At 34.0% G+C, this 12,736-nt stretch overlaps 1 protein-coding gene across 3 annotated transcripts in view; it reads right to left on the reverse strand.

Annotated features, from left to right (window-relative positions):
* Nucleotides 1-11,920, reverse strand: part of LOC138704585 (brachyurin-like) — a 103,641-nt gene extending 91,721 nt beyond the window's left edge. The window contains exons 1-3 of one of the 3 annotated variants that reach the window (XM_069832633.1): nt 11,649-11,920; nt 9,279-9,330; nt 4,393-4,555 (exon numbers count right to left, since the gene is read on the reverse strand). In XM_069832633.1, coding sequence (XP_069688734.1) covers nt 4,393-4,555; nt 9,279-9,330; nt 11,649-11,696 — 263 coding nt within the window. In that variant the 5' untranslated portion in view covers nt 11,697-11,920. Of the gene's footprint in view, nt 1-4,392; nt 4,556-9,278; nt 9,331-11,205; nt 11,373-11,648 lie in introns of those variants that run through there. The other 2 variants (XM_069832632.1, XM_069832636.1) reach the window with 2 other exon arrangements.
* Between the last annotated feature and the right edge of the window lie 816 nt (nt 11,921-12,736).

The raw sequence follows: 12,736 nt of genomic DNA on the forward strand, positions 1-12,736 counted from the left end.
CTTTTTCATTGAATATATGCTATTTCAACACTTCTTGTATTTGTTGATGGACTTCAACAATATAGACAAGACTGAATGAAACTCACCGCATAGAATCAGAATAGTACTGAGTGCCCAATTTATAAAACGATTTTTTGTGTTATACTTATTGTGTTATTTTTTTTATTAAGCTAAACAATTCATAAGTGTGCTTTCATTACGAAACTCGTTCATATTATAGGCCTAGTGATATACATATTCCACAAACAGTAAATATACGTTAATATTTTGTATTTCGATTTTTAATTTTATTGTGATTTATAAAGTTGGTAAGTATACTGCATAAACATTATTTAGTATTTACTATTTCAACACAACATTCTGAAAATAGGCTACATAAATACAAAATATTTTTGTAATGCTAAATATCTGATTTATATTAGGTTTACATTACGCTTTATTACATTTGTAAAATGGCTTAACTTGCGAAATATTATAATGATAATATTGAGTAAAGAACACAGGCCCTATTTGTAATTACTACAAATGGCGTTATTATTTTATTTATTTTCTAAGTTTTTCTGTATTGAAAAAGTATGAATGGAGGAGAAAGTTATTTGGGACAGGACCATACACCAAGCAGGTTCTGAAGGATGTAGGAGTCGGGGTAGAGAAGTAGGGGTTCGCCAAACCCGCCGATTTCTTCTGCCCCTAGTATAACTTAGTTATATTTTTGAAGGGTAAAAGCGTACGTATATTCAGGTGGAAATAGAGGCGCACCACCCAATATCTGAGGAACCACAAGAGTTCAAGCAATTTCTCACTAATGACAGATGTTTCAAAGATCTCACTGTTTCTTTTCAGCTACTTGTGAAACTTATTAACTTACATATAAACCCCATGGACTATTTTTCCGTAGGAATTGTGAAATTGATCGGGTTTAATTAAACGTATAAAAGTCATTATGCGATGCAAGCTTCAAATTACGAGGGCGGGCTGAAAAGTAGTGCCTCCTATTGTTTTGTCTCTGTGTATATAGTTAAAATATTAGTGATAGTACATTGTATTCGATGAATTTTCTGCTTTCTGTGACGCAAGTTTCGTATCTCTGCCAGTAGAGAGCTCTGAATTATAGCCTGAAACATGGCGGCGTGTACCAGCACTATGTTGGTGGTCTGAAACAGCGCGTTGTAATTGAGTTTTTAAAAGCAGAAAATGTGCCCCCGGTAGACATTCATTAGTACTGAATATACAAACATTGATGGAAAAGTGAAAGAAACCTTCAAGAAAAAGCCAAAATTGCATCATTTGGCAGAATGAATTTTTGGCTCAACATATTTTGTAACAAATCTATTTTTCACGATGAAGGTGGTTGAGCCATGCCAGCGTAACGGACTCGCGGATGAGAACTCAGAAGCCCAGCTGTCCTATCCAGTGGCAGTGCGTCAATAAGAGCACAAGAGCACGTGAACACCTTGTTTCCATTAATGCACGACTAGTTTTATTATTTAATACCGTATTGGCGTAGTGGGGATGTATAATATCAGGATCGAGTATTTTAAACTTCCCGCATCTTGCATAAACTTCTTATGTAAACTTGGCAACATCCGTTCACGTACAAGCCGTGCTCTTTTCAAGAAGGTTACAGAAATTTCACGCATGCGCGGGAGAAAATTGTCTTTCGCTGGCCGCTTATGACTCGTCAAGAGCACAAAGCATTAAGTGAACAGTGAATCTATCCTACAGATGTCAGGTGCATCGATGCCTATCGTTTACGTGCTATATCTCGAGGAGAAAATTTAATAAGTCTGTATTTTAGCCTGCAGGTGTCAGCATCTCACTGTCGGGACGTTTACTTTACGTGGATATGTGTACAGTGCTGCTACGAGAGTGTAGTTTGTGAATTACTCTACTTCAGTGTCGGCATATAGCATAGTTGGGCTTTCAAAGACGTGCTGGCTGAATGTGATGGTGGTATGAATTTAAATATATGTATGATGGTGTATATTATTTAAGAATAATATTTACTGGCATGTATTTATAGTAATCAATCTATGCGAATGGGATTACAGTACTGATATAGGCTATAGTGTATCAGTGTGTTGTGAATCAAAATACAGTATATTACTGAACGCACGCTTTTGTAAATTGTTTTATGTATTAATTTTTAACAAACGTAAACAATGAACTCTGTTCAAGTGATTTTGAAGAGTAAAGAACTGGGTAAACTGGCTTTCCAGAAAAAATTGGAAATAAAAAGACTAGGTTTCATTATTATTATTATTATTATTATTATTATTATTATTATTATTATTATTATTATTTTATTATTATCATTATTTTATTATTATCATTATTATTATTGTTATTATTATTATTATTATTATTATTATTATTATTATATGTTGTTTTGAATTTATATACAATTTTTTCGACAGTGAAACATTGGAATCATGACATTTTATATTAGGCTAAAAACGTACGATTTCAAATTCTCTTCGATTTTTGAACACCAAATTGTAAACACACATAATATTTTATCACGAGCCGCCACTGCGGTAACCCACTATGTGAACTTTCAGCCATATTTAATGTATACACGCCACTCACAAGCGTTTACACTTTACTGACTACTCTCCACCGTTCCCCCTCAACAACCAAGACTGCTTTCTCCCTCTGCCTCCATGTTCCGACACACTGCGTACCCGGTACAGCAGAGGAGGCAAGACCTGTTCTGTGACCTTATGTTCCTTAGTAAAACATAGTCTCTTCACTATCTACAACTGTCTCGAGAAACTCTTAATGCGGTTCTGGACTGCGTAAAGATACTAATGAATTGTCTAGATTTTGGCCTTCATGATGTGTATCAACAATGTTATATAATTTCTTGTTAACTTTTTCCATGGCCTCAACGAAAGTCGATGTTGAATACAACAGACAATAATATAGAACAATATTGACTGTAGAAGATTTTTCTATAGTAATGTCATGAGAGGTCTGAGATCTGCCGATAAATCCACGAGCGAAGCGAGTGGATTTATCTGGGAAATCTCAAGACCTCGAGTGACATTTATTAGGATTATTTCGTGAATAAAATAAAAATGTAAATAATATATCCGTAAAATTCGATTACAAAATATTAATAATTGTATATTTACGAATACTTAACCTATTCAGACACTGTGAAGTTGAAATAGATGAATATCGATTACTGCGATTAAGAAATTCGATGTTATTATTCAGTAATGCCAATTGCGAAAAGCGAAATACAGGTTTAACAATGTTAATTACATGTACTGCACTTTTATTCTTATTATTATAATATAAATACATTTCGTTATCTGCTGAAATCATGATTTAATTTAAAATTTTATAATATAATTACAGTAACTTGATTAATACATTAATTAAATGAAGAATTGTTGAAAACGCAGTTATCTAATCTGAATGAAGGAATGTAATTTTTTTCAGATAGCTTACAATGGACATGGAATTGGAAGATGAAGATGTATTTTATAGGCTACAGTTATAGGTTAGATTACCTGTGTGAGCAGGACCAGTGTCAGCTGTGCCTTATTTCGACCGTTACTACGTGCTACAGGAAAGCCTTTTTTATAGCTCGACAAACGCATTCTCGCTATAGCTTGTAACGGAACTAAGGCTGCATCTACACGGTTCAATATTCCAATCGCGTATGCATGCAATCTGGGAAGAATATTGAAAGAATAAAGTTTAAATCGTACATTAAATTAAGATGCATGAAGATTTTATGTCTACATGGAGCGCCGTTTTGAACGTCGTCTTCACTGCGTAAATATATTAATTAATATTAAATATTAATCTTGCATTCATTGCTTTAAAGTTGAAAGAAAAGTTTAACCGTGTAGTTGCATCTTAATGCATTCATGATCATCGATTTACGGGGGAACAGTTGGCGACAATGACTAAACAAAAGAACGACCATGCGATAAATTGATAGCGATAAATCTAGCTGCAAAAATTATCGCAAAGTGTGACTGTGATTGGTTGGAATTCAAAATTTCATTACACTTCATTGGTCGAAAATGCAATGACGTCATATAAACGAAATAGTCATTGTAATATTATACATTAATATTTGATCGTATTTATTTTCATTTTTTATCTTTTTAATTAATTTAACGTCCATTTGACCGATTTTAATGCAGCCTATGTTCTTCTCCTGGTTATGAAGGTTAAATAAGCCTACTTTGGTACATATCGGTCAAAGCCTGTAGATTTGTATAGAGAACATACAAACATACACACATATATACAAACAGTACATACACACATTCACTTTTATATATTAAGATTTCATGATTTAATATCCAATTGCAGGATTAATTAGCATAAAAAATAATTGTTTCAAAATTGATTGCCGTTTGTACTCACATGCATTGCCCTGCAGTAAGGACCCATTCGACTGAAATGAGAGATCCTCCACACATCCGGGAGTGGTCAATTATGAGAGCAGCCTGCCATGGGAACTGGCCACGGCTTGCTGTCTGACCATCAGTGATTCTAGAACTTGTGTCGCGCACACGTACTTTGCCAACTAAATTTGAAACAAAGAGAAAGAAATACAAAGTTAACCCTTTAATTGGCAATGTATCCTATAGGATACAACAGGTTAATAGGCTATCTATATATAATTTGAACTGGTAATGGAAATTACAGGAAAACGGTTGAATGGATTTTAATGAATGAGCCGTCATTTTGAAGCTTGGCATCCAAGGATTTTCAGGAAAAATAGTAGTTTTCAGTGAAGCGTCAGTTTGCTACATAATTTTCCTATTTTCAAAAATCCATCTTTCGTCAGTTTTGAGAACTAATTGCATTTCACAATAAAACAAAACACACACACTACAATAAACAATAGGCTATTACACGAAGGCCATGACCTGTAAAATTGCTGACATATTGCTCAAATTCAGTAATTTGGTTATTAAAAATGTCAGGACTTACTAAAAATAATTTACGGGTCTGATTCTGCGCTATGTAATTTTCTGAGTACAGCTGTATATTGGATATTAAAATGTACAAACTTGAGGTGGTTTGATGTCATTATTACCATTAGAAATGAAATATTATAGTTAATGCCATGAAGTGACTATTTTTAATTAATTATACATATTAATGCTATATTGATGATATGAAAGTGAAACATTTTGGGGTTATGTAAGTAGATGTAGAGAATATCTTAAATTAGATCTTCATTTCTCTCATTTACTGAGTGACGACTATATATATAACTATAAAAAAACTTACGTAAGATAAAAATATTGTTATTAAAAATCAAATATTGTTATAGTTATTTATCAAGTGGGGTTCGGTCTTTTTCATATACTTAATGACGGTGTGGTGTAGATATTTATATGCGTCATTCTCTTCAATATTGGCTCGAGAGAGCGCAAAAATTACAGTTCCTAAGGAAGGACCAAAAGGTATTACTTACTGATAAAATAAGAAACCTACAAAATTATGTAGTCTCCCGATCATTTCAGCAAGATCTCTTAGCAGGATAAAATGATTTTACCTCCTACAATTCAATCTCTACATGCAGCAGCTATACCAAGATGTTATTGTTTATTGTTCGAAAGTATAGCAAACCTGACACTTTTTTAACTTTCACCTGGAATCCACAACGACCTGAAATAATTATTGCTTTACTCCCACATGAAAAACCCACTGATCGTACTGACATTGTTACTTGCGTTTCCGCGTTGAAACTCAAAAACTGAAGGTGGATAGGTTCAAGAAAAAGTATTTGGCATAAAAAAGTCATTGAGAGGGAGTAAGTTTCATCTTTACGGAAGCAAATAACTTTCAAAATGTCTGGTATTCTTCATTGAAAATAAATCTGAAAAAAATTTTAGTTGAACGTCTAATGAACTTAGTTTGCAGCATTTGCTGCACAAGCCACTAGTATGCTATAATCAAATACCTTACTATAATAATACCGGACATCTAGCAATTTTAAATGCGAACGACGCTGTTGCTGCTACCTAGGCGGCCGGTGTGATGATACTCGTGAAACAAGCTGTAATCAACTGCAATGTATATTGTTGCTGGGCTAGTTAATAGTTTTATTAATTAGTGCTGTGTTAAAATGTCAGGGTGTATATGTGCTGTTTATAATTGCTACAAAATTACAGCATTACAAATTGCTCCAAATCGTACTTTCGATTTCCGAGGGATCATAAAACGTGAGTCAATAACATTCTTTACTAGGCCTAATTCCTTTCGTCTTTGTGTTGATAGAAAAATACAAATTAGCTTTTTCTCTAGACCTAATAAATGAATAGAAGTTAAAATGTATCGGAAATTTTAGGGTTTTATCAAATTAAGTTTCTTTGTTGTCCACATGCCTTTACTAATTATTACAAGCATCAGGTTATTATCAATTTTATCTTTGCAGTTGTCAGCAATGCTTAGCCTATATAAAGCATTATTATAAATTCATTCCTAATATCAGAATTGATTTTGTCTCACTAAACCAAAGAAAAAATATGTAACAATTAATTACGGAAAGTAATGTGAAGTATGCAATATTTCTCATAATATACAGCTTTGATATAAGATAATAATTTTACATTAAATATTAATCAACATATCTTAAGTGTTTAATATATTACTCCACTTTAATAACTCACGTTTTAAACAATAACCAGAATCCCGCTATGTTAATATTTGTATATGTGGACGTAATTCCATCCCGCTCCTCTAGATGTCAGGTCCACGCCATTTCGCACTCACGCCAATGCTGCTAGTATACAGCTGTCCGGAATTTTTTAGTAAGGTGTTTGCTATAATTTTAATAGAAGAATAGGAAAAAAATTGGTAGGAAAATTAAAATTTAACAATACTGTAATATTGCACAACATATAAAATATGGACATTGCGATAGTTGTTTTCTTTACAGTCCGACACGGTTTAATAAACTAGTGTGAATGCTCTACTTTATACGAGGGCTGGAAAGAAATAAGCGGCAACACTGTTTTATTCCCGCGCAGGGAGATTTGTTCGAGCTGCTGTTGGCAACACATATAGAGGGTGGGTGGAGCTATACAACTCGGGTGGCGGCGCTAGTGTAGGTGCTGCAGTGGCAGGAGTGGCGTGTGTTGAATGCAGGTTGTCAAATCACGCCGCCCGAAACGGGATGTTTTCCAAGTTAGAACAACATACCTGGATAAAGATCGAAGTGGCCCGTGGAAAAAACGCCAGGGAATGTCACACTGGACTATATATACGTGAAGCGTGCGAGAATGAGGCATTGCCGTATCGGATTGTGGCAAATTGGGTTGCAGCTTTTTGTACAGGAAGTGATAGTGTGCATCAGGAACCAGGTGGAGGTCGAAAACCGAATCATTGAATTTAATTCAATCTTTGCTGCATGTGATCAGGAGGTGGACTTCCAGGGAATTGGCTAACGAGGTAGGAACAACCCACACTACCGTGTTGAATGTGTTGCACAATGTCCTTTGTTACCGAAAAATTTCATCCCGGTGGGTACCGCACCACCTTACAGACGTTCAAAAATGGCACAAATACGCCCTCACCGGTGATCATTTGGCACGTTACAGACGGGAAGGTCGCGCGTTCCTGGACAGGATTATCGCATTTCACGAAACGTGGGCGTGCTCTTATGAGCCAGAACTTAAACGTCAATCAAATGAATGGCGCCACCCTTCATCTCCCCCACCCAAGAAGCTGCGTCAGGAACCGGGGAAGGGAATGTGAAGGGGAGGAACTGCATGCCATATAATGATACCGCGTACGTCGTATGCCACTATCAGCATCATTAAATGAGCACTCTGGTTCTCGCAAGCATCAGATTGAGAATGCCTTATGTATAGTACGGACGTGTGCAAATTATTAGACTCAGCACCACAGTTTTTACATTTTCCTAATTATCATGAATTACTGCCACAAAATAATTCTGAAGGAGTCTATGCGACAGGATCAGTACAAAAAGTCCTAGAAACTCGAATTTTTCCACAAGAGGGACTGATTCCCTGATGGTGAATGTGTCTTCATGCAGGATGGAGCATCCTGTCACAAAGCCAGATCAGTAACTAATTTTCTGGCTGAAAATAATGTAGACGTCCTTCCCTGGCCAGGTAACAGCACAGACAAAATCCAATTGAAAATCTTTGGTCTATCGTAAAGAGAAAGTAAGAAAAAAAAAGACGATTACCACCAAGGTGGACCTCATAGAAGCACTTATCCAAATATGGCACAGGGATGAAGACAACAATGTGAAATCTCATGAATAGTATGCCAAACCGCATAAAATTGATGATAAAGAACAAAGGGTTTCATACTAAATATTAATTGTTGCGAACAGTGTGTAATAAATGAGTTTTGTAGAATAAATATTATTTGAATCATAAATATTATCGTTTGAATCTAATAATTTGCACACGTCTGTATATTGACGCAGCCATTCAAGAATGAATAGCAAGGCCACCTTAAGATTAAAGAGAATTGGATTTTAAATATTTCATTATTTGCAGACGATCAGATATTTTTAGAACAATCGAAAAATTAATTACAAATATCAGCACATCTTTTGTAATATAACACAGAATTATAATTTAGAAAAAAAATCAAAATTCACGTCCTTCAAAAGTAAATTTTTCTCGGGATTATAATTTTAATAATTCAGGACGTTATACTTAGAACAAATCAATCATTTTAATTATTTAGTTTGTGATATTCTTATAATTATGATTTGCAAAATAAGTTATGTAAATTTCAGTTTACGTATGAAACTATTAAATCAAGAAAAAGACCAAAATGAAATTTTATAAATCGATGACCACGCTTACACTATTATATGGACTCGGAAATTGGGCACGTAATAGAACATAAAAAGAACAGAGAGCGCGAAAAATAATATTCTACGATATGTAGCTAGATATAACAGAAATGAAATCAGTAACCTCACAATCCAACGAGAATTACAAATTAACTTAATGATATAATAATAGAAAGAAGAGATAATTGAACAGACCATATCTTAAGAATGGATCAATCAGAGATAACGATGCAAGCTATGACTTACAGACCCATTGGTAAGAGAGATGTTGGTCGACCAAGGAGACGATGGGAAGATGACTTTGATTCCTCAGTGAGTGGAACGAACCTAGAAGGTCCAACTCATGTAGTTGATGATGATGATGATGATGATGATTATGCTGTGCTTTATAGTCCCCCGTAATATTCTTACAGTTAATTTTAAGGTACTGAAATCTAAAGTAATTATATAAATATACCTGGTTGTAGTTTGCTTTCCTTCAGCAATCCTGGGTAGAGTCGGGCTTCGGCCTGTTTAAATATCAGATAGGTAGATTAGATTCATGTTGTATAAATAATTTTAAGAATAAATACGTTTTGGAACGGATGTAACCAAATTTACTAACATTCCAGGCAAAGTGATAAAGACCTATATAAATTCGTGTAAGTTATGCTCATTAATTGAATGTGGTGAGTTCTTTTACAGACGTCTTATTTTCTTAAAATCAATATTTATAATGTATAAATTACGTTGAGAAATAAGGTTATTCCAAAAATTATATAGGAAACGAATTTCCACAATCATATACAATTTCAATAAAAGCCGATAAACGACACATTTCTCAGATTCGTTTTATTTACATTGACTATTACACTTTTACTACGTCACACTACTTTCGACCAATAAAACGGTACGAAAGGACGTCTTTCAACCAATATGGCTCCTTATCGCACAATTTTATCGCGTCCCTAGCATTTGTTTATTTTTATCACTACCCTAGCATTTGTTTCTTTGTTTGCTAACATTTCAAACTGCACTGGTCTGGAGGTCAAAAAACAGAAAATTACAAACCACTCCAGTCGATGCACAGCACTTTCAAATATGACTCGCGTTGGCATTCAAGAAAAAGAATTAATAAAGATCACTGGTCATATATCAAGAGCACCATTCGGAAATCCTGAATAAGTTGAGGGATACACCATGTACATCAACGAGCTCACTTGTTTTACACACACGTCCAATATAACATCAACTGAACCACCAACCACTAAAACATTAAAATTTGAAAATTGTACTTTCAATAATTGTTTCTTTTAAAATTATTCATGTTTATTTTTTATTTCATCATCGTTAATTAAAATGTTTCTTGTTTATTTCATCATCCTTAATTAAAACTTTTCTAACACTCGTTTATATTATTTAGGTTATGTTATAGCTTCTGCTATATGATATTATGAATAGTCACGTATCAGAGATTGTTTAATGCTAAGATTTATTGAAAATCATGTCAAGTGACGTTGATTACTAGGATCGATATAATTGAAGTGGAATGCAACTGTTTTAATAAAAATGAAACCGAACCGTCCACAGAGTTCAATGAAGATTCCATAGTTGGCACAACTGATAAGAAAACAGCTATTCATAACACACTATTGCCATCTATTAGCGTAATATTTATAATATTGAGATGGTACAAATTTGAAGACAGTTTTGTATTTTCGTAAGTCAATTAATATTTTATTGTATTGGAGTACTTTATTACTTCTAATCTTTATATACTTTCTTCTAATCGTGTAATAGTCAATTAAATCCCACTCGAGTTTTGGTTTTCTCTATATAAATCAAAACCTCTAGTGAGATTACTGTTGATAAAATCATTGTTCCTTCGTTTAATACGTTACGAAATGTCATGAAAAGTATAGGTAAGTAAATATAAATTCGAGTTTTGAATCTACTCAGTGCGCTGGAATATTTACAATTCGGCTAATAACCTTTACCTTCCGCTAACTTGTGGGCCTTTATATGCCATAATGTGAATTACTTTAAATTTTAACTGCTTACAAGTTATATAATAATATTTTACATCACTAGAATGTGAAATGTTGAATCACCATTACTGAAATGTCTGGTATAATAATGAGAGAGCATTTGTTCTGACAGCAAAAGTTGCCGCTTTTCAGTCGGGAGACAAATTGCTCACCAGAAATATCATACTATAGCTTACGTATGACTTCTTAATATGTTCGGTCTTGAATATATAAATAACTAAATAGCAAAATATTATTCTCTGAACCCATGAAAAGTTATTTATTTACAGAATAATGCACTTAACTTGTCGTTATTCTACCTGACTCTAGGAGCAGGTACATAGATGTCGCTAGTAGCGAGAAGAGTAGACTACTTACCTCGTCAGAGACTATCCAGAGTGCACCACTGTCGGTGGGTTCACATTGCATTTGTAATGAATGATCATGTTGATGTAGAGTTGTTGGGATTCACAGGGAAATCGGAGTACCCAAAGAAAACCCCTGCGTTTCCTTGATCGCAGGCTTGCCCGATATAGGTTATAAATTCAAGGTAGAGCGGAATTTGAACCCGGATCACATGGCTTATAAGCCCGGCGCTCTAGCACTGACTATCTCGGCGAATTATGTCACATAAAAAGTATATTTGAACTTGTAAAATATGAGGCCTTAATAAATTATTGCTTACAGTGCATCTAAAATTAAAAGATTCGATACCAATTTAATTCATTTAAAGAAATGTGATAGCAAAAGTGAAAATGTAAAATATTGTTTATGTAATTATTACGAGTATTTTAATAACGAAATAGCTCGGTATTCCTTACCATAAGGTCGAAGGTTACCAGAAGTGCCAAAGCCACAAATGTCCTCATGCTGTTAGTCGGTGATAGATTGTATTAGAAAATGGAATCGGCTCAAATTATAGCTTGCATTCATGCAGTAAGATTAAATTTATCACTAAAAAAACCATCTTATCAATGTACTTCAGCTTCTTTTCCCACGTCATCTTGATAGAATAAACTGAAAATCAATATCACGATCGAATTGCTAATATTCTCAAATAACACTAAATCTAAAATTATGCGACTAATATGTTTTGTTGTTTTTTAAATTTTAAGATAACGAAGAGTACCACAATGTCAGCGAACAATAAGGTGGAAAGAACTGTAAGCTTGTAAAATAAGTAGTTTATCTTTCAACAGTGAAACGAGATGAGAAAATTCAGGGTGTAAATACTTGAAAAATTTATGATTTCGTTATCGAGAAATACATTTCTCAGCTTATTTCAGTGTTTTTGCACTAATGGGCAGTCGAAATTCAGACGAAAGATAATTACACTGTAATTAATATAATTTTTATGTTTCTTACAGATTTACGTCTACGTATTGTGGGCAATTATTATGAGAGGTACAGACTACTTGCACGCTAGATCATGTGTAAGGTGCGTGTATTTGTGACTAGTATTATTATATGCCGATATCTTATCACTCAGTTATCGTCAATTATTGATACGGATAATTAAGTATAAACATATGAATATTCCACGATATGACCTGAAAACGAACGAAATATTCATTCATTTTTAAAACAAATATACATTATAGAATAAATTCGGTTTGAAATTTATTGCTAACAAAACAAAATTACGATAATTGATAATAATAAATATTAACAATATAGAAATTACTACACAGTTATCATATTTAGGTTGCTGTTTAAATATTGCAGTGAGTTTGATCCAGATGACCCGGATTCGATCCCTGGTCAGGTCTGGGTGAAATTTGTGGTGGACAAATCAGACGTTGCAAGATTTCTTCTGGGGGCACTCCCTTTTCCCTCTTTCATTCCATCAACACTCACCACTTTTCCTCATTATTCTATCATCTGCAATAGTAAAAATAGACTGGGGTAT

Source organism: Periplaneta americana, chromosome 8 (genome assembly GCF_040183065.1).
Source record: "Periplaneta americana isolate PAMFEO1 chromosome 8, P.americana_PAMFEO1_priV1, whole genome shotgun sequence".
Classification (NCBI taxonomy): Eukaryota; Metazoa; Arthropoda; class Insecta; order Blattodea; family Blattidae; genus Periplaneta; species Periplaneta americana.